Source organism: Notechis scutatus, chromosome 2, assembly GCF_049901735.1.
Source record: "Notechis scutatus isolate UNSWTSFEM ecotype Mainland chromosome 2, rNotScu1.2, whole genome shotgun sequence".
NCBI lineage: Eukaryota > Metazoa > Chordata > Lepidosauria > Squamata > Elapidae > Notechis > Notechis scutatus.
Window position 1 is genome coordinate 106,949,129 of NC_142010.1, and position 27,035 is coordinate 106,976,163.

Below are 27,035 nucleotides of genomic sequence, written 5' to 3' on the forward strand. Positions count from 1 at the left end.
CCTGGAAGCTTTCACCAACTAGGAAAGACAGGGATCTTGTTTACAGAGGGCATAGTTAATGTCTTGGGGGACTTTGTCAATAGAATAGAATAGAATAGAATAGAATAGAATAGAATAGAATAGAATGGAATGGAATGGAATGGAATGGAATGGAATGGAATGGAACGGCACGGCACGGCACGGCACGGCACAGCACAGCACAGCACAGCACAGCATAGAATAGCATAGCATAGCATAGCATAGCATAGAATAGCCTAGAATAGCATAGAATACCATAGCATAGCATAGCATAGCATAGCATAGCATAGAATAGAATAGAAGCTGGAAGGGTCCTTAGAGGTCTTCTAGTCCAGCCCCCTACTCAAGCAGGAGAACCTATACCATCTCAGACAAGTGACTGTCCAGTCTCTTCTTAAAAACCTCCAGTGATGGTGCAACCATGATTTCTGGAGGCCAGCTGTTCCACTGGTTAATTGTCCTCACTGTTAGGAAGTTTCTCTTTAATTCCAGGTTGCTTCTCTCTTTGATTAGTTTCTAACCATTATATCTTGTCCTAACCTCTGGTTGCTTTGGAGAATAATTTGATCCCCTCTTTGTGACAAATACTGGAATACTGCTATCATGTCACCTCTAATTCTTCTTTTCTTTAGACTAGCCAGGCCCCAAACCTGCATCCATTCTTCTTCAGTAAATCTTGAAGGTGGAGCTCTCTCAATGTTGATCACTCCCACCTTCAACTCCTCACCTCTATGCTGGCTAGCCTGAAGACAGATCACAGACATGGATGAGAAATGTGGGATGAAGTGGGGGAGGAAGACCCCTCTCTTTCTTCACCCCATGCATCTTCTGTATTTGGAAAAGCACAGTTGAGAGGACAAATATGTAGAACATCTCCACACTTCAGACAGGTCATTTGGAAAATTTGAAAAATGGTTTAAACCCTCCATCCCAGATATTCTCCTACACACATTCATCCCTGCTTTCCTGCATGTTAAGGAAAACATATGACACTTGTTTTTTTTCCCACCTGTAGCTGAAACTTGTTGGAAATGAAGCCAGGAGAATTCACCCATTGGCTTTCCTTATATATTCTCCCATTAAAAGTCTAAGGAAGAAACCTGTAACTCTCCTTGTTCCTGAGGCAGAATAGAGCTAAATGTCGAGGCAGCTCTCTCAATTTTGCTTGGAGGATACCGGTCTAAAGCAGCCATGAAAAAGAGTCAGAAAATAGAAATAACAGATGACAAGTCATATTACTTTTTATATCTGAAAATATATGTGCATTTCTACACAAAATTGTGAGTGCCATGAAAAAGCAGAGCTACCATTTCTGAAGGGTAAAAATATGGACAATCATTAGATGTCAACAAGGAGGTATAGTATGCTTAACCCTTTACTAATCCCTCCTAATCACTGTCTGGATTTTTGTACCCAGAATTGGATATGCCTATAGGAAAGAGATGTTTGCAAGGGGCGGGGGGGAATTCAACAGAATGTCCTGGTCCATGGTTTCTTACAATGCCAGCATCCTTCTATAGACAATTTGCAATTCCTTTATGAAAAGAAAGGATTCTTCCAGAAGTGCTAAAAAGAGCTCAAAATTCTAACCTGTTCTGGAATTTGGTACTCAATGCATTTTGATGCAAAATTTTTGTCCCAGTACTCATTGTTTGGTACTCAATGCACAAGCTATAACTTGTTGATATCAGTTGCTTTGTGATTCAGTACATTATTCCTTATGGGAAAAAAAATGGTACTTGTCATTTTTGTTACTCATCGTGCCTCCTGGAACCAATTAACTTGGAAAGTTTCAAAGCAGTTGAGTACCAAAGTACTGTAAAAGTTTTACTTTTTAAATTAATTTGAAAAAAAATATGAAAATTTGGAAAAAGTAGTATTGGTGGTTACAGATTACAAAGTTGGTGTCCAGCCAAGCTATCGATATATACTCCAATGGTTACACTTCCTTACAGGTTGTGAATCTAATATAAATTTTCCAAAGGGAATTAAGTTAAACTCAATCAGTATAGGGCTTCTGGAAATAAGAGAACTATTTATATTACTTTCTTAAACCTTAAATATTTCCCTCTTGGGAAGTCTGCCAAAAATATTTGGAATGGGAGAACCCAATGTAATCATATCACTAGACAATCATTCACATGTTTTGAAAATGTTTGGAAGATGTATTTTGCACATGTTCCAGGCACAAATCTTCTATTCATTAAAAGAACCTGGCCTTTTTGCTAGCTTAAAAATGCTGCTGCTTTAAAGAATCCACTCATTCAAATTAAGACAAGTCTTAAAACAGTACAATCTCTCCTCCCTCCAAGTTATGACAGAAGTCTGAAAAAGTTGGATTCATTCACTAAAGAGCAGGAAAGTGGTGGATTCAGCTGAAGTCTGAAATGCCTGGGAAGTATTTTCAAATCTTGCACTACTTTGTTTATAACATAAACACAAAGCACTTCCCTTTCATTGGTCATTAGAAAGTGATATGCTTTCAGCTGTTGACCTTCATAACTTGACATCTTGCTCTTCATCTTGTGATTGCTAATTATGCCTGGAAAGCACTAGAAATGATAGAGAAACAATTACTTGTATTAATTGTATTTGTCATATCTGATTCCAAACATCATATACAAATGGTTGAATTAATTATTTAACTTATTCTCTTGAATTTCTAATCTTGCCTTCCACATCTTATTATGGACATATCTTCCCAGTTCATCTCACCTCTACACAGACTTTAGGCTGGCCTTCATTACAACAAATGATTTACCTTAATAGGCAAGGGGATACCAAGAAGATGGTATAATGAATTTTTAAAAACACCTCCCTGTTTTTGAGAGTAACATGTCTTTTCAAAAAGAAGAAAAAGATGGCCAATGGTCTGAGAATGTTTTTCTTTGATGTATGTTTTGAAAACAATACTTAGTCTAGTAGTCCACATTTAATCCATTTTTGGGAGGTAAAAAAAAGGAGGAACTGACAAGAAAGTCCAAGTTACAAATGGAAGACTATTTGGACCCTTGTAATTTGGTGAATAAAGTGGAATGATTATATAATAAAAGTCTCATCTGATAAATCCCATCAGAGACCTCTTCCTTCTATTTGCTCCTGGATGGCGACACCTTTCTGGTTTTCTGATTGCTCTTACAATGTTGGCCTCAGTAATTCACATGGGTTTTAATGTTTTGGGCTGCTAAGATTTCCCCAGGTCTCCACAATGATTCTTAGAACTTCTCAAAGACTCCTGAAAACGGCATCCATTTCAAGCTACTCTCTGAACTGCAGCCAGCCTCTCAGATAATATCACAGGGATTTCAATAAGAATATAACAGCTGGATAGAAGTACAATGCGTTTATGTATACATGTAATAAATGTCTTGTTTTTTAAGATGATCTGAATTTTCATTGTTTTATTTTCATGCTTCGATTCATCTTTATTCCCTTGCTCTTTTGTAGTTGGAAAGACATCTAAAAACAGGCATGTCTAAAACAGATTTTACCTGGTTAAAAAACAATACCCACCAAAAATGAAAAACACCTGGAAATTCTGAACCGCTTTAACATGGACTATATTCAGTTCAATTACCTGCATTTGTATCTTTCAGAACATACCAAACTGGGCTTGAGTCTGGTGCTTGGGTGTTACTGTTATGCACTGTCCTTCCCTGTTAAAAATGTATTACTTGGATATTACTTGGGAGACAAAAGTAGATGTGATCATGAAATAACACAGAACACCAGATAACTTTTTCATTTATAAAGTTAAACGAACTTCTGAGCACTATGATTATTCTTGTGACTTTGCTCTTAAATTCTACACATTACATAATGCTTTAAAATATAGAAGTCATAATTACATACTGAGCTATCAGTGCAGTGTATGGTATCTATTGAATAGTATTTAAATGTTGTTTATCTCTATGTGCCTGTTATCTCTATACGGCTGATTTGTCGGAGTGTCAGGCTTCCAGGAATTCTCTAGCATTTTTCAATGTAGTTTGGTTCAACATGCTCACAATTTCCCACTTGAAAATATGCTTAAATCCATATATGTGTTGAGAAATTAAGGAGCTTTCATCATGATTTTTTGACTGATAGTTTGAGTTCATGGAAATGTTCTGTTAGGCTTCTGCCTTTCTGTGTTTAATAATGGCTGTTATAGTTCTTACACTGTATGTTGTAGATAACTTTCATTTTTTTCTTCTGGGGCTACTGCAACTACATCCAATTTCTTCTGTACATATGATATCTGACTATGTATTGTATGTACACACTTCTAAAATATGTTTCTTGTAACCTTTAATAAGATGGAACACTTGCTTTGCCAAGGTATTAAAAGAGAAATTCCAGAGATACGTACAATAATAATAGAATATTTGTCAATTTTAAAAATTATTTTTGAGACTTGAGATTCATTTTGCAAATATTTTCGCATGTACTTCCCAATGAAGAATCCCATTTTTGTTGGCTGATGACCTGAATAGCATATTGGACCAAAATCTGTGTTTAGGATGCCATTAAGCAAAGGAATTTAAGAGGCCCCTGTCCCATGCTCTGGCTTTCTTGAATAGTCCAGATTCTCTCCTTTAGATCCTTGGTGACATTATTTATAGGGCATTTACTCACATCGTATGAGAGACATCAAATATTTCTAATAATATCCAGCCATGTCAAATGACAATTATGTCTTTAGTCAAGTTTGCCAAACAATGCTTTACTGGAAAAGGTTAGCCAAAAATGCCTCCAGTGAAGGATGGTGATGGGGAGGGCATGGGATAGTTCTTATGTTCAACCAACAGTATAAAAGTCTTTCAAGGACCAAACCTGCCTTGTCCTTCTTAAGATTGTAGTAGGTAAGTGCTGGGCAGCGGTGGTAAGGTCTGAATGGGTGAAGCACCCATACATTCCATTCATACTGCTTGATTCTTATGCCTTGTTGTAAAAGTGAGAGGACTTACTTGGATCAGAGGGATCTCAAATCTATTCATTCAGCTCTAATCAGTGGCTTGTAACTGAAAGGCTTAATAAACAAAACACAAACCACCAGTAAGAAGAGGCTGACCTTTTGTTTTGCAGCATTGGCCAGTGCTGAGCCTGAATTCCACCTATTCTCTTCATCAGCAGGTAAGAAGGTATTTACACTCACTCTTGAGAGATTCAATGAGTTTGTTTTCTGAGTGCTGAGCTGAACAGACAGTTTTGAGTCTTTATTATTAATGCCATGCAAGAGGCTTTTTGGAGAGATTTTGCTTGTAAGGTCTGATCTTTTAGTAGTGTTTGATCTTGACATCTGTTAGGGAAGCTTTATGGGCATTTCCTGTTCCTCTAAGCATGTGGCAGGAATCTGCAAACCTGCTTATTCTCACAAAAGATGAAGAGTGGCAATTAAAAAAAACCAATAATGAAATCTCATATTTGGCTGGTAGTCACATGGATTTATAATGACCTTTCGCTTTTGACTAAGTCTTAAAAATGTAGCTGAAATTTTGTTGTGTTTTGTTTCTTTACTTCAAAATGGACTATTTTTTTTTCAAGCTGAGTTTGTAGGACTGGCTTTAAAGCAGCTTTGTTTCACATAAACGGAGAGCTTGATCTTAATTGTAGGTCTATGTTTTGCCAAGACAAGGCAGTGAGCAGGTATCCAGGCAACCGGTTCTTTTGGATCTACAGATGAGTACACCAGTGAATAAAGAGATTTTAAGCTTTATTATTTAACTGTAGTAAACAGATTTAAAAGCATGACATAAAAAGCAAACATCCCAAGCAGGATGATAATCAAAACTCTTATAAGAAGCTCCTTAATGACAACAGCCCCCTGACCCCCGGGCATCTAGTTTCCATGGTGTCCAATGTTAGGTTCGCCACAGAAACTTTCAACAAACAACAACAACCCCATGATGTTTATAAAAACCTTTCACCATGATTTAATAATCTTGCTATGGATAAGATTGTAAGACCTGATCTTGACTAGGCACCACATGATTCTAGGATGGGAATGGAAAGTCTAAAATTTCACAGGTTTGCAGCTATGTAAAGATCCCCATCCCTTCTCTTTTATTCAGCAAGCAAGAGCAAAAACCATGCAGGAGAGCTAAGAATGAGATATAAACTTCTAGACTTTTCTTAATATGAAGGAGAAATAAAAATGTGTCACTAAACTCAAAATAACAATGGTCTTCTCCATTGCCAATACAGCCTAAGCATACAATTCTTCCCTTCAAACAATAGGGATTACGATTTCTGCAACAACAACTAGAATGAACAAAAGGTAGAGAAGCAGAAAAATATAATTGAAATTTAGAGGCCAAAGGAGACACAGACTACACTGGTCTGTAGGATACATTTTTAACTTATTCTGTGATGTAAGCCCACTACAATCAAATTTTAGGTTTCCAATGGTTTATGGTTTAGCTGTTTTTAGATACTGGCTCTTAACAAAAATCTCTCAAAGTTATCAATCACAAGGAAACTGTTTTCTCTTCACATCTTTAGCTTTAAAAAAAGGAGGATTTCTTTTTTAACCAAAGAAAAAGTGACTGTATTAGATGCAGAATACACATAGTAGAATGCGGTTTCCCTTAAAAGGGTGAGGTATAGTGATTACAAAAGTGTCAGCTGGGAAGAACCTGATCATTAAAGCTCTGTCTTCACTGGCACTTAAGCCCAGCACAATCATGCCTAGACAAGAATTTCTTGTCTCCATGACACTTATGTTGAGTGAGACAGCTTTAAGTTGTCACTAAGAGTTCTGTATAAAAGTAGTATTTGAATCCTTATTCCAACCCTGTCAAATTATGGCCTTAGGAATGAAGTCAGGAGAATGTGTTGTGGGTGGGTGTCATTAGAGATATGCTTGGGGAGAACTAGAAAGTGGCAGGAGGGTTCCCCTGGGTCATTAGTCAACCACTGGAGCATCCATTACTTTCTTTGCCTTTGCTCTTTTCATTAGCACTTGCTTTCATGAAGTCTGTTCAGATCTGTTACTTTTCCCTACTAGCAGACAGTTTCATCAATTTCTCCACAGGCATCCATGATGATGGAGAAAAGTGCAGACCATCACTATTTAAATAAGGGGAAGAAGAATTTGTGTGAATTGGCTATACAAGTATTGTATTCTGAAACTTATAACCCAGTTCATCATTACACTCAGTGGCCGTGTTCATCCAATATACTGAACCATGAACTAGACAACTACATTTTAGCCAGTTGGGTAAATCCAGGCTGTTTAGTTACTAGAAGGTTTTTCATGTCATGGAAATTTAGAATTAATTAGATTAATTTAATAAACTGGTTAAGTGTGCAAGACAGACGTTCATTTTTCAGTGAGATTGAATAGCGCACAAACTTTTTCATAATGTGCCTTGATTCCCCAATTCTTGCAATAATTGCTTATCCACTTATTAGATTGATTCCCCAATTCTTGCAATAATTGCTTATCCACTTATTATATGCATTCTTTTCATGGAGGAAAAGGACTTTTCTTCAAAGTAGATTGAGATAACTGAGATAGCAAAGTAGGAGATTGCATGAAACAGCACATTAAAGTTGCAATCTCCATATGAGTTGTTTCTTTCTTCACCAGTGCTCTCTGTTAAGCTGCAACCATGTCATCTGACAGTGAGATGGCAGTTTTTGGGATTGCTGCCTCCTTTCTCCGCAAGTCGGAGAAAGAGAGAATTGAAGCTCAAAACAAGCCCTTTGATGCCAAGTCATCCGTCTTTGTGGTGGATCCTAAGATTTCCTTCGCAAAAGGTGTTCTCCAGAGCAAGGAAGGGGGGAAAGCCACAGTTAAGAAAGAAGGTTCAGATGTAAGTAGAAAAACACCTCACAAGATAAAAATAAGACTTTGTTATCCTATGCTTGCTTTTGACTGAAATGTCATTTTCTCCCTTGTAGACTGTGACTGTTAAAGATGACCAAATCTTTCCAATGAACCCACCCAAATTTGATAAAATTGAGGACATGGCCATGATGACCCACCTCAATGAACCTGCTGTCCTGTATAACCTCAAAGAGCGTTATGCAGCCTGGATGATTTATGTAAGAATCTGAACATGACCACTGCATTCAGAACTGAAGATTTTATGTCCACAAGCAAACAACTACTAACTTGTCTTTTCTTTCCAGACCTATTCAGGTCTCTTCTGTGTCACCGTCAATCCCTACAAGTGGTTGCCAGTGTACAACCCAGAGGTGGTTAATGCATATAGGGGGAAAAAGCGTCAAGAGGCCCCTCCTCACATCTTCTCCATCTCTGACAATGCGTATCAGTTCATGTTAACTGGTGAGCAGATAAGTAAATGAATATTTCTGGGGGGGGGAAAAAACAAGGTGGGGGAAAAAAGGAAGAACATGCTTCTAGAATTTCCAGACGGAGTCTTTCTTGATAACAGAAATGAACAAGTCAGATTCTAACTGTTCATAAGTAAAACACATAATTAGCACAAACATTTATTTCTGCTTGGATTACTTCTTCGTTTCTTTGCTTTCTAGATCGCGAGAATCAATCAATCCTGATCACGTGAGTATACCTCCAATAGTGATATTTCTGGTCAGCAGAAGTTTCACAGAGCAATATACTAGCTAACATCATGGTCTTTTACTCTGTTTTAACAGCGGAGAATCTGGTGCTGGAAAGACTGTGAACACAAAACGTGTCATTCAGTACTTCGCAACAATTGCAGCTGCTTCTGACAAGAAGAAGGAAGAACCGCAGCAAAGTGGCAAGTTAAAGGTGAAGTATGACTTTGGGAGAAGATTACACATTGCTTTCTGACAATTTCATTATGTTTAAAAGTTGACTTAGTAATGCTACTTTTACAGGGCACTCTTGAAGATCAGATCATCAGTGCCAACCCCTTGTTGGAAGCTTTTGGAAATGCCAAGACTGTGAGGAATGACAATTCATCTCGCTTTGTAAGTTACAGTTTCAAACATGTGTGGGAGTGTAATTCTTTTTGTGCCAATCTTCTTAGCATTTCACTAAGGATGACAATGAATCAGAGACAACAGGTTGTGTTTGAGAATGGAGCTTTCTAGACAAGATACAATGTTATTGTACTTGTTTTTCAGATTAAGAAAGCCTCACATCAAACCTACGCAGCAGCATCAAAATAACACAAGAAGTGTTGTGTATTGAGCTGCAAGCTCCACCTCTTTGGGATGTGTCTATGACATCACAATGCACTTACAAAAGGGGAAGGCCTTCTGTCATGACAAGGCATTGCTACTTCAGTCGTTCTGTCCTTCCTTGCCTGCCCCTCCTCCCCCATCCCGATAGATCCTGATGAAGAGGTCTATCCATAGGCCAAGCCCAAGTCCCATTTTGGAACACTGAAATTCAGGAATAGTTTAAGGAAACTGAGCCCTCCTTTCCCGTTTAACATGGCACACTGTGACACTGGTATTTAAAAAGGAAAGAAATTGATTGCAATTACTATTTGCAATTTTTACGTTCACATTCATCTCATCTCATTAAATAAAGAATAAAAATATTTTTTATAAACAATTACTAACATATCAACTCACTTTGTCTTTCTCCCATATAAACCTCAACTATTGTCCCAAAGGTATTATTCAAAAGGCAACTGGCCTTCCCTCCCTCCTTCCCCCTCTCTCTCTCTCCCTCCCTCCCTCCCTCCCCCCTCTCTCTTTCTTTCTTTTTCTTTCCTTTTGAACAACACCTTTGGGGCAACCATGACCTGGATGACTGAGAATCTCCACAGACAAACCTCAACTGTTTTTCTCCTTTAATTCACTCATATTTTACACTTATATTAAAGTTTAATAATTACTGTGTCTTTATAATGGTAAACTATTTCACTTTTTTTCTTAAAACCTCTGAGACAAATTAGGTTTAAAAAATTACAATTTTTTAAAATACCATACACTCTGTAGCCAGAGACCGAAATTCCTGCTATTAAAAGGAAAATTCTCTGTACCACCCTATTATACAGTTAAATAAATACATTGAAAATATATTGTAATTAAATACTATTTTCTCCATAGGGCAAATTCATCAGAATCCATTTTGGTGCGACTGGCAAACTGGCTTCTGCAGACATTGAGACATGTAAGGGATATTTCTTTGTGTGCTTATATGATCCCTTCTTTCTTCCTTAACTAATTCAACTTCATTGCTTTGCCAGATCTGCTGGAGAAGTCCAGAGTTACCTTCCAGCTCAAGGCTGAAAGGAGCTACCACATCTTTTATCAGATCATGTCCAACAAGAGGCCAGAACTGATTGGTAAGGAGAATCATTCATTTGGAGGACTATTTCCACTATTAAACATTACAAATGTGCTGATGATTGAAAATGAAATCATGTTTGTGCTTCTTTTTATGCAGAGATGCTTCTGATTACTACCAACCCATATGACTACCATTTTGTCAGCCAGGGTGAGATTACTGTTCCCAGCATTGATGATCAGGAAGAATTAATGGCAACTGATGTACGTAATTTGCAGAATCGGGAACATAAAATTGTAATTTGATTAGACAAACAATAATATTTGGTTTAAATGTTTGAGTATGTGTGGGATTTGGGCATATGATGAGTGGCATAATGTTCCAAGAGGAACACTGGCAGAGACAACTAAAGGCTACTGCAAATGCCAAAATGATTTCAAGTGAGTTTGAACCCTCAACTTGGCTCAGTGCTGGATTAGACAGAATCCTTTCTATTGCTTGAATTAATAGGAAGCCATTGACATCCTGGGCTTCACTGCTGAGGAAAAGACAGCCATTTACAAGCTGACAGGAGCCGTCATGCACTATGGGAACATGAAGTTCAAGCAGAAGCAGCGAGAGGAGCAGGCTGAACCAGATGGCACAGAAGGTATTTGAAAAAAATTATGGCAAAATCATTTAAAATAATCAGAACAAATTAGGGCATTATTTTACAGAAACACACCCCATGCTTCCCTATTGTTTTCTAGAAGGATACTCATATCGATCATTTGGAGTAGATAGTAGACCATAAAATATTATGCTTTCATCTATTTATTAGTATTTAACAAGGAGGAAGTTTCCATTATTTTTACTGATATTATAGTAAATACTCTTGTAACCTTTTTTCTTCTTTTCCAAAAATCACTTTTTGGTAAATGAAGCTATAATTTTAGAGAATGAACATTCCCAGTATTGGGCAAGTAGAACTCAGCCAATGCTAACCAAAAGTCTCTTTTGTACTTTTTCCAGTCTGATTTTGATGTTCATTACTTAACTATTCCATGCTGCATGAGATTTATAATAAAAAAGACTCCAGCCCTAAACTCTTTCTTGTCTATTTTCAGTTGCTGATAAGGCTGCTTACCTCATGAATCTCAACTCAGCAGATCTGTTGAAAGCTCTGTGCTTTCCTCGGGTCAAGGTCGGCAATGAATATGTCACCAAAGGCCAAACTGTCCAGCAGGTAATGTTACTTTAAACCAACTCTCACAAACCCTGGCCTCTTCCAAGATGAATGGATTTATAATTATAATACTTGTAATATCAATATTCAAAATGGTAATTAATAATGATAAAATTCATTCTTCTTTCTTATCTGTATTCAATAGACTAAGGCACCTGAATAATAGACCATCAAGAATCTAAGTTTCTTAGATAATTATAACTAAACTGAAATAAGCAATTGTACCCAAATTGGGAAGGTGGAGCACTAGATGATCTGTATGGATAAATTTAAAACTATATTAAATGATTGAGCTAGATCTATATAAATATTTTATGGATATGTTTTTAGTTTCTACAAAGCTTATTTCATACGAATAAGCTTTTTTTGCATATTTTTTTCAGATTTTATTGCTATATCTTTAGTTGTTTTTCATCTTTCTTTCTCTGACATGCACACACGCACATGTGTGTGTGTGTGTGTATATACACAGACATACATCTTCTATATATATAAAAGTGAAAAACCAATCATGCATCATCACAAAATCTCCAGAACCGTAAAGCCTACAAACTTGAAATTTGGCACGTATGTTCCTCTTGGCTTCTTGGTATTTACTAAGAAAGGATTTTTCAAAATGACCATCATAGCATTAGTATTTCATATATTATTATGGTATTAACACGCTCAGATGCTAAGGAGTTTTACTCCCCCTCCCCACCTGAAAGGAAATCTGTTCGAAATGCAAAACACAAGCAGAGGAGAGGAGTTTCAGTTTTAGTTTCACAGCACCAAACAGCTTTAGCATAGAACAGTTGAGCTAATCCACCTTGCTGTCTCCTTCTTGCTCACATAGCAAATACTGTTTCAGTTTCCAAACAGCTCTCAACTCTCTCACACACTGACAGGAGGCTAGCCAGATCAATACCGATGGATGCTGGTAGGCAGTGGCAGAATCCCTCCCCCTTATTTTCCTCCCCCAAAACTAAGTCCTACCACATAATTTCATAGCAAAGCACAGGTATTGACCTAGTACACTATATATAAGATTGGAAGAATTATTAATTTAAAATATCCCTTACGCATATTGATTTTGCCATTGTCTTCTTATTCTAGGTCTACAATAATGTTGGTGCTCTGGGTAAGGCCGTTTATGAGAAGATGTTCTTATGGATGGTCATTCGCATCAACCAACAATTGGATACCAAACAATCCAGACAGTATTTCATTGGCGTGCTGGACATTGCCGGCTTTGAGATCTTTGATGTAAGGAAACAGGGAGAAAGATGTACATATAAACAGATAGGAGGAACAGTGTTTGCTTTACTCAAATTTATTTCATCTTAATTCATCTTAACAAAACTCTCTTCTTTTTTTTATAGTACAACAGCTTGGAGCAGCTCTGCATCAACTTCACCAATGAGAAACTGCAACAGTTTTTCAACCATCACATGTTTGTCCTAGAGCAAGAAGAGTACAAGAAAGAAGGAATTGAATGGGAGTTCATTGACTTTGGAATGGACCTGGCTGCCTGCATTGAACTCATTGAGAAGGTCCATTTTATAGTAGACTTAACTAATGCATATTTCAGATAGGATAAAAAATGCTTTAGGTTTCTCTCAAAAATAATTGATGAAAATCCCTACATGTACCATCATCTTGTTTTATCCTGCCCATTACAGTCTTTGACTGCTTCCCTTCCTTTGTTATTATTTTTCTAGAAAGTTTAGCTCTCAGCTTTTCTAATGGCTTTATTAGAAGGACAACCTAAGAAAGAATAAATACAATTAGAGCAGGATCCTAATCAATTTATAATAACATGCTCAAACCAACTCTTGACATAAAAATAAATGTATATGTAGAATGTACCTTATAGTAAGTATGAAATCTTGTTAGGTATTAATAATTGCTCATTGAAGTATAATTTAGAAGATGTAGTCTACTTTTCAGTGAGAGAGTGTGCCTCCGTGTTTACATTTTGTTTCTTTTCAACACCTCTGCTCTGATTTTACTTGTGTGTGTATATATACTTGATGAAGCAACCATGTCATTGTTCTTTCTAGCCCATGGGCATTTTCTCCATCCTGGAAGAAGAGTGCATGTTTCCTAAGGCAACAGACATGTCCTTCAAGAACAAACTTTATGACCAGCATCTTGGCAAATCAAACAACTTCCAAAAACCCAAGCCTGTCAAAGGCAAGCCGGAGGCCCACTTTGCCTTGGTGCACTATGCTGGCACTGTGGATTATAATATCACTGGTTGGTTGGAGAAAAACAAGGATCCCTTGAATGACACCGTAGTGGGGCTCTACCAAAAATCCTCAATGAAGACTTTAGCTTTGTTGTTTGCTGACCGCCCTGCAGAAGGTGAGAGCTATAACGAAAGGATTTTTTTTTCTTGAATGAGAAAAAATGTTCAAGAAATGTAAGGTTTATATATATATTTTCTATTCGTTTTGATTTTAGAGGGCACTACCAAGAAGGCTGCCAAGAAGAAGGGTTCTTCTTTCCAGACTGTGTCTGCACTGTTCAGGGTATGGTATAATGTTATACTGGGATTCCTTTGAGAGGAAGGAAAAATACTATGTAGTAATAATGCGACAACTTATTTGGGTATTTAAGAAAGATATTGACTTGGACTGAATTTGTAGAATTCGCAACTTAAAATAAGTCTTTGCATGCTTCTGGATAATTCAGATATAAAGAAAGTGTATGGAATATTATTGGCTGGTAGAACAAAATCAGTGCTGAAACTAAAAATCACAGAAGTATAGTGATGCTTTGTATACTATTTTGCTTACAGTTCTGAGGTGTTAAGCCTAGTACTTCTTTAAAGTTCCCAAAGAAGCCATATGCACTTAGGCCATCAATATCCAGCTAGACATATGTAGACAAGTCCCATGATGAACATTTATATAGCAAGCAAATGAGCTAATATTACACTGGAACTGTACTTTGGTTCAAAGTTACTTTGCAAGTATACGTGACAGTAGCCCAAACATCAAATAATACTTTAGCTGCATATGTTAGATCTTTGTGGAGTGGACGCTATTGTTTATCTTATTTTTAACCCACCCAATGGCTAGAATTTATTTGCATTCAATAGACCTGCTTATTTGGATACATGATTTTCCTTTACAGGAATACATTGATTTGTTTGGAATTCTGTACAGAAATATTTCTTTTCTGGATCTATAGGAGAACTTAAACAAACTGATGAGCAATCTGAGAAGTACTCACCCACACTTTGTGCGTTGCATTATTCCCAATGAAACAAAAACACCTGGTAAGGCATTGTGGGGGGCGGGTATGATAGGTATTTTACAATGCTTGTCTCTGTATGTGGTTTGGTCCTAATTCTTTTTTTAATCATTTTTTAAAAAAAGGTGCTATGGATCATGAGCTTGTGCTGCATCAGCTGAGGTGCAATGGTGTGCTGGAAGGCATCCGCATTTGCAGAAAGGGATTTCCCAGTAGGATCGTTTATGCTGATTTCAAACAGAGGTCAGCTTGACCTTCTTATAGAGTTCTTTACATTTCTCTCTCTGCATTATCTCTCCCTCTATCTCTCCCTCCCTTTCCCTTTGCCTCTCCCTCCCTCCCTCCCTCCCTCCCTCCCTCTGTCTATCTATCTATCTATCTATCTATCTATCTATCTATCTATCTATCTATCTATCTATCTATCTATCTATCTATCTATCTATCTATCTATCTATGCCAATCTGCCATAGTAACTGTCTGTGATAGAGTACCTCTACCCTAAATTAACATTCAAATAGATTCAAGATACTAAAGTATTAAATTAATTGAAAGCAGCAGTCATATCAATAGGCAGAATAAAATGTTGGGCGGAGGATGAAAGGGAGTTTTGCTCATTTCTCCCTTTTCAGACTTTTATTCCTTTTGACAACTTCTCTTTCTTTGAAAATAACAGGAAGAAAATTATAAATGTTTTCTTGGTTTAGGGGTGAGTGGGCTTTAGGTCCTGTGGAATTAAAATATTCCCTCATCTGGCCGATCTGTCCTGTTTATCATTCCATTAGAAAGCAAGATGCTAGTAAAGGATGCGCAAGCATGGTATTTTCCTCCAGTGATAAATTTTATCTCTTTCTACCTTTGAAGGAAAGCTCCAGCGTGTCCCATGATACCTTGGAAACCTTCTTACATATCCTTAGCTTGTAACCTTAGAAAAATGCATTAAATATAAATGACTTTGACATTGAACTCTCTTGTTTTCTCAGTGTAATGCTATAGAGCTTAAGAGAGTTTTTTGTTCTGGACACCCAGACTCCACCACCAAGCTTTTCACCAGTTTACTTAGAAATTAAGTTCCTACTTAAGTTAGCAGGCTAGAATTGCTATAATTTCAGAAAGTGAAAAAAGGAGTAAACATTCAACTATTGAGACTTTTGTAATCTAATTTCTTTCTTATTACAATAAATCTAGTTAAAGAAACTTCTCTTGATCCTGTTGCTTTTAGGTATAATTGGTTATCAACAGCTTGACAAGCCATATTTATTTATTTCTCACATTTCTATGCTGTTCAATTCCCAAGTGATCTGGGCAGTTTCACAAACTAAGTATACTCACCCCTAACAACAACAACAACAACAACAACAACAACAACAACAACAACAACAACACCCAGTCTGAACATCTGGCTGACTGTGCAATGATTAATAATAATAATATCCAGAAGAGTATTCACAAAGAAGAAACTACAAAACAATACAACTTACTTCTACTAATCTTTCAGTAAAAGCAGACCCACCCAAACCACCTAAGCCCATATTGAGAGATGAATAAATATTTTATAGCATATTTATGTTCAATTTTTTTTTACTGAGGACAAATAATTATAAAAAAAAAACTGTTAGGCATTACACAGGAAGATTTATAGGTGGTATTTTTTTCTACTAGATACAAAGTTCTGAATGCAAGTGCCATTCCAGAGGGCCAGTTCATTGATAGCAAGAAAGCTTCTGAGAAACTTCTTGGATCCATTGATGTGGACCACACTCAGTATAAATTTGGACACACCAAGGTATGTATAAGTCTTTGTCCTAAATACTGTTTTGTATTTTGTAGTGCTTACATATGACATTCTGTAATGCTTCCCCCCCCCAGGTGTTCTTTAAGGCTGGTCTTTTGGGTCTCCTAGAAGAAATGAGAGATGATAAGTTGGCCCATCTGATAACACGCACCCAAGCTATGTGCCGTGGTTTCTTAGCAAGAACAGAATATCAGAAAATGTTAGAAAGGAGGTGAGAATCCCATAATTATTTAAATCAATTCGGTCAGAAGTCTTTCATTGGTGGATCTGTGTTACATGTAATTTAAGGAACACTTTTTAACTTTGTTGATAGGGAGGCTATCTTCACTATTCAGTACAGTGTCCGTTCATTCATGAATGTCAAACATTGGCCATGGATGAAACTGTATTTCAAGATCAAACCTTTGCTAAAGAGTGCTGAAGCAGAAAAAGAAATGGCCAACATGAAGGAAGAGTTTGAGAAAACAAAGGAACTGCTTGCAAAGTCAGAAGCTAAGCGAAAGGAACTTGAAGAAAAAATGGTGTCTCTGATGCAAGAGAAGAATGACTTGCAACTCCAAGTCCAAGCTGTAAGCAAATAGAATTTTAAATATTGTTCTTTTATTGGCTAGTCCAGCGTAGCTTAGTAAGCAATCATTTATAGATTTCAGGGAAAATCTTTGGGATTATTTAGAAATTTACCCATATTATTACATATATTAAATATCTTATTACATCATAACACTATTTCATCATTGACAATATATAAAGGTACATGAAGACTGTAATGTAACAGGTAAACTATACTTGTTTTTATATTGTATGAACTAATATTACCAATTTATTAAGAGTCAGTTGGAATTAGGTGGCATCAAAAATCAAATAAATAAAAAAGTTCTGCATTATACTGATTTTTAGCCAATATACAGGAAATATTTATTTTTGTTTATTGTTCCAAAAATGCTGAGAGCTGATCCCATGTATATTGCTTAGTGAAATATGACTTTCTCCATTAGAGTAGAAAATTTTGTATATGTGTGGATATTTTAATTAGGAAACATTTTTTGGGGAAAAAATCTATACCTTCCTTTCATAGGAATCTGATGGCTTGGCAGATGCTGAGGAGAGATGTGACCAGCTAATCAAAACCAAAATCCAACTGGAAGCTAAAGTTAAGGAGCTGACTGAGCGAGCTGAAGATGAAGAAGAAATGAATGCTGAATTGACAGCCAAGAAGAGGAAACTGGAGGACGAATGCTCAGAACTGAAGAAGGACATTGATGATCTTGAGCTGACACTGGCCAAAGTTGAAAAGGAAAAGCATGCTACAGAAAACAAGGTACTGGTCAAAAATATACCAAAATCAAATTGCGACCCACTATTGCCATTTCAGAATACATAGAACATTTTAACTCTGTCTGTTCACTGTTTAAAGGTGAAAAACCTTACTGAAGAGATGGCGGTCTTGGACGAGACCATTGCCAAACTGACCAAGGAGAAGAAAGCCCTGCAAGAGGCCCATCAACAGACCTTGGATGATCTGCAGGCAGAGGAGGACAAAGTGAACACTCTGACCAAAGCAAAGACCAAGCTGGAACAGCAAGTGGATGATGTAAGCGTGCTATCATCCCCAGAGAAGAATTGGTCTGAAGTTGAGGTACTGTTGTGACAGCACAATCACTCTGGTCTCTTTGTCTTCAGCTTGAAGGGTCTCTGGAGCAAGAAAAGAAACTTCGCATGGACCTTGAACGAGCTAAGAGGAAGCTAGAAGGGGATTTGAAGCTAGCTCAGGAATCCACAATGGATTTGGAAAATGATAAGCAGCAGCTGGATGAAAAGCTGAAGAAGTAAGTAGTAATGTATATTGTGATGGACCTTTGTGCTAATTGGAATACTCTTAACATTTAATTTGGAGACTAACCCATTATATTTTGTTGTGATTAGGAAAGACTTTGAAATCAATCAACTCCAGAGCAGGATTGAAGATGAACAGGTCCTGGGCTCCCAGCTTCAGAAGAAGATCAAGGAGCTGCAGGTTTGTTATGCAGTGGTTCTTTCATGAATGGAGAATTAAGTTCTCTGGGAGCCAGTTTCAGGACTCATGGTTGTCTTTTTCTAGGCCCGTATTGAGGAATTGGAAGAGGAGATTGAGGCAGAACGGGCATCTCGCGCCAAAGCAGAGAAACAGCGGGGCGATCTCTCCAGGGAACTTGAAGAGATCAGTGAGCGTCTGGAGGAAGCTGGTGGGGCAACTGTAGCTCAGATTGAGATGAACAAGAAACGTGAGGCAGAATTTCAGAAAATGCGCCGGGACCTTGAAGAGGCCACCTTGCAGCATGAAGCTATGTCTGCTGCCCTCCGCAAGAAGCACGCAGATAGTACAGCTGAACTTGGGGAACAAATAGATAACCTGCAGCGAGTGAAGCAAAAGCTGGAGAAGGAGAAGAGTGAACTGAAGATGGAGATTGATGATCTTGCAAGCAATATGGAATCTGTCTCTAAAGCTAAGGTATGCTGTAGTACATTAAATAGATAGTGGAAAGATGCTGGTTTTATACCTAAGTTTCTTTGTTATATATTGAAGTTAAAATCATTTCCTTGCCAATATTTCATGGATACTTCAGAGTTAGAAAAATAAGAATGTTCACAAACATTGGATTCCAGACTGCAGAGTTCAATATTTATAACAAGTGCTGATGATGAATTTTCTATTTAGTAAGTTATAACTAATCTCTCTCTCTCTCTTTATACACACACACACACACACACACACACACACACGCACGCATATATATATATATATATGCAAAATTTAATAATTTTTGCATATTTAGTGAGTCCACTTTCATAATACCCCATTTGTTTATGCAATGCAAGATGTGCAATCTATCCCACTTTATTATTTCTGGAGGCTGTTCTGTTTTCTTAAACATTTTAGGTATCCTTACTAAATATTGTACATTGTAATATCTGGAAGTGAAAAATGAATGCTATTTCCTGTGGAATCATTTAAAAGGTTGCCGTTTTTTCTTTTTCCATGTTGCTTAGGCCAATCTTGAAAAGATGTGTCGCACACTAGAAGATCAGCTAAGTGAACTTAAAACAAAGGACGAAGAGCACATGCGTACCATTAATGATATTAATGCTCAAAGGGCTCGCCTACAAACAGAAGCAGGTAAGCGATGAAATATATTTTGAGAAAATGATTTTGTATCTTTTTGTCCCCAATGTGAAGAATCTTGTTAAATTGGATTCCTGGATTGATTTTTGAAATAAATTGAGCTGAATTCTAAAGCTCCCCAGTGGAGAAAATGTTAATGCGACTTTTATTCCAAACATGTCATATATTCCTTGCTTCAGGTGAGCTCTCACGACAAGTGGAAGAAAAAGATTCTCTGATCTCCCAGCTGTCCAGAAGCAAGCAAGCTTTTACTCAACAAATTGAGGAACTGAAACGACAACTTGAGGAAGAGATAAAGGTACAGAAGCTGAATTATGCATATCTTTTATTGTCTTTCATGCTACCAGAAGTACATACAGAACCTCCTGAGGTGCTTCAGAAGATTTCCTAATACGACACTTGCCTTTGTGTATTTATTGAATTGTTATATGTTCCTTTCTCTCTCTTCTCATTTCTTGTGAAGTCTTATCCTGGATGATTATGTTCTTAATTATGTTTGATGACCTGGCAATTTGAAGAATCTGTAATATTTGGTTAACTCTACAGGCCAAGAATGCCCTGGCTCATGGCTTGCAATCTGCTCGACATGACTGTGACCTCCTTCGAGAGCAATATGAAGAGGAGCAGGAAGCCAAGGCTGAGCTACAACGTGCCCTGTCCAAGGCAAACAGTGAAGTTGCCACTTGGAGGACAAAATATGAGACTGATGCCATTCAGCGCACTGAGGAACTGGAGGAGGCTAAGTAGGTTCAATAAACATATTGCAACTTTCAAATAAACTTGTAGTGTGAATAGAGCTAGATTGGTGGTTTTTCAGAGAGGGGTGTTTGCCACAATATATTCACTGAATAATATTTTATTGTGTGACTTGGGATAAAATTGTGAATTTAAATTAACTCCTGAGATTTTGCAGACCTATTTATCCTGAATTTTCCTGAAGCTGAAGCAGAATGATTGAAATGAGATCATTCACTAGACAGTTTATTCAGCCAAATCAAATATTTTACTACTATGGAGCATTGGGTTTATGTTTCTTCAGGAAAAAGCTTGCTCAGCGTCTGCAGGAAGCTGAGGAACATGTAGAAGCTGTGAATTCCAAATGTGCTTCCCTGGAGAAGACCAAGCAGAGGTTGCAGAATGAAGTGGAGGACCTGATGATTGACGTAGAAAGGTCCAATGCAGCTTGTGCAGCTCTCGATAAGAAGCAGAAGAACTTTGACAAGGTAATTTGAGCTGTTGTTATCACTATCATTGTTTTAAAAGTGAAATGCACTGCATACAAGTTTTAAGTTTAATTAACTTATTTCTTGCTGTTTTGGGGTTTCTTTTAGATTCTGGCAGACTGGAAGCAAAAATACGAGGAGACTCAGTCTGAACTGGAAGCTTCCCAGAAGGAGTCTCGGTCTCTGAGCACAGAGCTCTTCAAGATGAAGAACGCATATGAAGAATCCTTGGATCACCTGGAAACTGTGAAGCGTGAAAACAAGAACCTGCAACGTAAGCCCATGTTAATATATGCACTCACTCAAGCCTAATCATGGTTTTATAGTAGGAAGTTTCTACTTCACTTCCATCTAGTCCTATTTACTTTGATGAGAGATGGGGAAGTTATATTTCTCCAGATGTTACTGAAATGCAACTTCCAGCACCACCAACCAAGATAAGCAATGGTGAGGGATGTTGTTCAACATCATGTGTATAGTAATAGCTTCCTCATGGTTGTCTTAGGCCGCTCATACCTTCAATCCATCAAATGTAAAGCATTAATATGAACAGTAGAACTTGTATTTGTGTTAAAAGCTGGATAACATTTTGTAACATTTTGCACAGCAAGATTTCTCTTTGCTGTTCCACTTTTTCACTGTATTTTGTGTCACTCTAATAGAGGAGATTGCTGACCTCACAGAGCAAGTTGCTGAGGGTGGAAAAGCTATTCATGAGTTGGAGAAAGTGAAGAAGCAGATTGAGCAAGAGAAAGGAGATCTCCAGAGTGCCCTAGAAGAAGCTGAGGTAATTATATTATAGGATAAATTAAAAAAAAATGTACTCCTGGCAGTGAACTAAATAATTCTATTGGTAGGATATTCTTACTAAATAAACTTTCAGGTGATAGCTCCATAATGATTGTTTTATTGTCTTTTTACTTTTAAGGCCTCTCTGGAACATGAGGAGGGCAAACTCTTGCGCATCCAACTTGAGCTGAACCAGGTGAAATCTGACATTGACAGAAGAATTGCAGAGAAGGATGAAGAAATTGATCAGCTGAAGAGGAATCACCTGAGGGTAGTAGAGTCCATGCAGAGCACTTTGGATGCTGAAATTAGGAGCAGGAATGATGCCCTGCGGCTTAAGAAGAAGATGGAGGGCGATCTGAATGAGATGGAGATCCAACTCAACCATGCTAACCGTCAAGCTGCTGAAACACTAAAGAATCTCAGGAACACACAAGGGCTGCTCAAGGTACATATTTACTTCTATATTCAAGACACAGTTGAAGTTTTTATTGTATCACAACTATTTTCAAAGACAAATATTGCAATAACCTGTTTTAGGATACTCAAATACATCTGGATGATGCTTTGAGAAGTCAGGAAGATTTGAAGGAACAAGTGGCTATGATTGAGCGCAGAGCAAACCTCATGCAGGCTGAGATTGAAGAGCTCCGGGCAGCTCTGGAACAGACAGAGCGGGCGAGAAAAGTGGCTGAACAGGAACTTCTGGATGCTAGTGAACGTGTGCAGCTGCTCCACACCCAGGTAGATAAGTTTTTAGTTCAAAAATAGCAAAAGTAGAAATATTTTTGTGCTTCCTAACTGCTTTGGGACATTTTGGTAAATCCCAAATGGCTAGATAGTGTTTGTTCAATAACTAAGAACTTATTCAAAATTGAATGCTTATTTACTCTCTGGAAACTATATTGTTTTTCTCTCAAATTAGAGCTAAACTCTACTCCTCTTTGTAGTCACTTCTATTCTGCAACAATCATTCTGAAACCAACAGTTCTAGCAGTCATTGATTTTCCTTCCATTCCTGGATTGGATAGAAAATTTCACCTCTTCCAATTATTTAGTCTCTTTCTCTCTCTGTATGCACACTTGTGGCTTCTGTCTTCTTTGAAAAATCATTGACCACATTATTTTTAAATAGAACACCAGCCTGATCAACACCAAGAAGAAACTGGAAACAGATATTGCCCAGATCCAGAGTGAAATGGAGGAGACTATTCAGGAGGCACGCAATGCTGAAGAAAAGGCCAAGAAAGCCATCACTGATGTGAGTAAAATGGGTTTTTGCTGAAAACGTTAGTCAATTTACACCAGACATTCTGTATTCTCATCTGTTTGGTTCATTTATTATTAGGCAGCCATGATGGCAGAAGAACTGAAGAAGGAACAAGACACCAGTGCCCATCTTGAAAGGATGAAGAAGAACCTGGACCAGACTGTGAAGGATCTGCAACACCGTCTTGATGAGGCAGAGCAACTAGCCCTGAAAGGAGGGAAAAAACAGATCCAGAAATTGGAGGCCAGGGTATGTATGATTCACATATAAACAATTGCCATGCATATATTTGTGAACTTTTGATTTGCTTTCTCTGTGTGTAGTGTTACCTGAATATTCAGAGAAATATTGAAGAGCAAAAACATGGTCTGCACATGGTCTGCCCAGCATAAAGTTGCCCTACATATCCCAAGGTTTGCTACCTGTATTTTTTCATCACTCTTATTATTTCTTTCACTTTTTAATCTCTTCACCCACTCCTAAAATATTTTTTTATTTCCATTAAAATTATACCATCTTTTTGCCTCCTTTAAATCATTATTTATTCTCCTCGATTACATTATTTGCCACAGTCTTTTTATTTTGTACACAACAACATTCTTGTTTCCTCATTTTTTTCCCTTTCTGCAGATTTTTCATCTGCAGCCTTTTTAATAAGATAATTCCAGCAATCCTTTGTCATATTTCCTATTGGTACCATTCGAAAAGCCCCTGTGTCATTCTGTGACTCTCGTGTTTTGAGATCTAACCAGCCTGCAAGATTTCTCAAGAATTATTGCAAGAAGTTCTGTGACAACCTCCATTTATTATTTTGGTAGCCTAGAAAGCCATTTATCTGCCCTAGAGAGCTGAATTCATTCAAATTAACTTGTTTCTCTTTTATGTTCTTCTTGTCTGGTTTAAGGAGGCCTGGTTTACTGTTCCCTTTTTCCCCAGTGGCAGAGTGGTGATCATCCATTTCCCTTTTTCTCACAACAGATCTATCACTCTTTGGGTTTCCTTTTGGTTTCTAATGTACACAAATAACTTTTTAATGTGTGTTTTTAATATTTCTTGATGGCCAGTCTTCATTCCTGCTGCCTTTTTGATTCTGGGCATTTGCCACCCCCTTCATTTTATTACAGTTTAACACACTCCTGATTATACAGAGAACGCAAACACTTTCCCCCGATATTTGTAAGGTGTAATCTTATAATATGTATTCCTACAAGGTAAGATCTATTCTTACAAGAGTCTCTTCCCAGGAATTGACCATTGTCACATAGTCCACAGCCATGGATGTAGACTGTGTTTAACTTCCAAGACCCTACTTTTTTTTTCTTGCACCATGATGCTCAACCAGAAATATTGATGAAAAAGCTACTTGTGCTCCCAATTCCCTTATCTTCTTGTCTAAGGAACTTGCATTCATCAACTACACTCCACTTCATTCACACTATATCCATCCTTCTCCTTTCTCTTAGTGTCACATACGCATTTCTTGCTTTCCTTTGTAAATTCCTGCTTTTCACCATTTACATCTTCTACCTTCTAAACTGCATTTGTTAATATACCATGGTGTCACTAGATGGAACCATCAATATTGATCTATACCATCCACCATGGCAGAAGCCAATTAAGTTACCTGCCTCATTTGTACCCATGACACATGCAGCATTGCCTGTGGTGTTCAGTAAAATGCCATTTGGTTTCAAAACATTTTTGCGTGGAATGTACAAATGCAACCAAGGTCCTGTTTATCCAAGCCTTCATGCATTCTTTTAGGCAAACTAAGATCTCTAAATATGGAAACTCTCTTAAAAGCCAAAATACTTTGCCCACATCCCACACTCTTTGAATGCTGTGATGGATGCTGCCAACAAAATAATGAAAAGAGGAATGGAGCAAACCATATAAAACAAAGTTGGGCAAAGATAATTAAAAAGGGAAGCTTTGGACAGCATTCACCTATATAGGGGATATCAAACTTGAGTTCATTAAGGGCTGCATCAGGGTTGTGTTTGACTTTGGAAGGCCGGGGTGGGCATGGCCAGCATGATATCACTCGTGTTGGGGAATACCCGTGGTGGTCCGAGCGCTCTGCCAGCGAAAACGGGCTCTCAAGCTCCATTTTAGGCTGTGATTGACAACTTCACAATGGTCTCCTGCAATCCCTGAGACGGCCTCCTGCAACCCTCTGCCAGCAAAAACAGAGCTCAGGTGGGCCACACATGGCCCTCATGAGTTTTGTTTTCACTGGCAAAGGCACCACAGGCCAGTCCTTTGCTGTTTTCAGGAGGCCCTGCGGGCCGGATCTAAGCACTCTGCAGGCCGAATCCGCCCCCCAGGGCTTGAATTTGACATCCCTGATCTATATAGTTATGTGTAGCTAATCCTTATAGCCAAGTTTCCACATGCATTTTCATAATTTAGTGGGAATCTCTACTGCTAGGATTACATGCTTTAATTTTCTTTTTAATTCAGGTTCGTGAGCTGGAGTCTGAGTTTGAGAGTGAGCAAAAGCGCAGTGCAGAAGCTATCAAAGGTGTACGGAAATATGAGAGAAGAGTAAAGGAACTAACTTATCAGGTGAGAATGGAAGCTGTCGTTTATTTCAAATGCTTTTAAGAAAAACAAATAAAAGTATACATAATTTGCATACTTACTCTTTCCATTCTTTATATTATTATTATTTAAATAGTCTGAAGAAGACCGTAAGAATGTTCTGAGGCTCCAGGATCTGGTAGATAAACTACAGCTTAAAGTGAAAGCATATAAGAGACAATCTGAAGAGGCGGTAAGTACACAGGATGACCTAGTCCCCAAAACTCTCCCTGCACAATTAAAACACACTATGCATAGCGCATAAAAATAATGAAGATTAGTCTTGAAAAGGTCACATTTTATATTGCTTGTGAATATAAAAAAATATTTATTTGAGAGCTTGTAAAGTGTCAGCCTATTCTTTTGCACTTCGGATGAATGAAGATCTTCATGGAATTAATGTTAATCTTTTTAACCTCATGAGATTCTTCATATGCTTCTAGTTTGAGATTTCAGATTAATTTTAGGCCCTTAAAAAGATTCTCAGAAGAATTATTATGTTTTCTTTCTTTCTTTCTTTCTTTCTTTCTTTCTTTCTTTCTTTCTTTCTTTCTTTCTTTCTTTCTTTCTTTCTTTCTTTCTTTCTTTCTTTCTTTCTTTCTTTCTTTCTTTCTTTCTTTCTTTCTTTTTTTCTACAACTGGGAATTAAATTTGAATAATTGTATGTTTTTCTAGGAGGAACTTTCCAACGTGAACCTTTCCAAGTTCCGCAAGATTCAGCATGAGCTGGAAGAAGCTGAGGAGCGGGCTGACATTGCTGAGTCCCAGGTGAACAAACTCAGAGTGAAGAGCCGCGAAGTGCATAAGAAGGTCATTATAAGCGAAGAATAAACTCACCCTGGAAACGGCAAAGTGACCGAAGAGAAGCGCAAAATGTGAAGCTCTTTCTCACTCCCTGTAATTACTGTTTATCTTTCCTTTAATAACTAGAAAATAAAGATGGTAGAGAACTTTGCATACTAAAAACAGTTGTGGCTTTCTTTTCATTCTACTTAATGCTAAAAAGTGGAGATCATTTATGCACTTCTATTTTTCTATCTGGTAGGATGCATACATTTAAATAAGTTTTATTAATATCTATTATTTCTATATAGAAATATATGATGTCTATATGATGTCCATAAGATAATGATTATAATAATTTCCATAAAATTGGATTTCCCTTGGTAATAAAATTATCTTGGTAATAGAATTAAATGGTCTGCAGAATATAGAGTATAGAATATTGAGACTTGAATATAGAACAGAGAGACTTCTGAGCGCTGATCTCAGAAAAGCTATGTAGGATTGAAGTTTGTTTGGAAAGCAGAGTACCAAAAAAGGTAAACTAGGAAGGAAAAAAAGGAAAACTGTAAAAGTAGCAGTGGCAAATCACTGCTACCTTGTCATCCAGAAAACTACATGGAAGCATTGGCATAGTTGTCAAAAACTGAACTTGACATAGGGAAGCCTTGACCTGCCAGTATTAACTTTCAATTTTGCAATATGGAGTTCACAGATTTTAATGGAAAGGCACTTTATATATTTAAAATGATATGGGTAATGTTGTTAGTTT

The 27,035-nt window shown here is 37.4% G+C and overlaps 1 protein-coding gene across 1 annotated transcript; it reads left to right on the forward strand.

Annotated features, from left to right (window-relative positions):
- The first annotated feature begins 7,500 nt into the window (after window positions 1-7,500).
- On the forward strand, window positions 7,501-26,446 carry LOC113412137 (myosin-4). Its single transcript, XM_026667591.2, has 38 exons — window positions 7,501-7,817; window positions 7,906-8,049; window positions 8,137-8,293; window positions 8,503-8,530; window positions 8,626-8,743; window positions 8,833-8,925; window positions 10,018-10,081; window positions 10,158-10,256; window positions 10,358-10,461; window positions 10,709-10,847; window positions 11,305-11,423; window positions 12,519-12,668; window positions 12,785-12,955; window positions 13,466-13,769; window positions 13,869-13,936; window positions 14,601-14,688; window positions 14,789-14,906; window positions 16,323-16,446; window positions 16,530-16,666; window positions 16,769-17,024; window positions 17,531-17,773; window positions 17,870-18,046; window positions 18,136-18,281; window positions 18,379-18,469; window positions 18,554-18,943; window positions 19,483-19,609; window positions 19,795-19,913; window positions 20,162-20,358; window positions 20,655-20,838; window positions 20,947-21,112; window positions 21,501-21,625; window positions 21,767-22,075; window positions 22,168-22,371; window positions 22,763-22,888; window positions 22,976-23,146; window positions 25,361-25,465; window positions 25,578-25,673; window positions 26,156-26,446. Exons 1-38 carry the CDS (start codon window positions 7,614-7,616, stop codon window positions 26,309-26,311), a joined length of 5,817 nt encoding a protein of 1,938 aa, XP_026523376.1. The 5' UTR covers window positions 7,501-7,613; the 3' UTR covers window positions 26,312-26,446.
- Window positions 26,447-27,035: the final 589 nt, after the last annotated feature.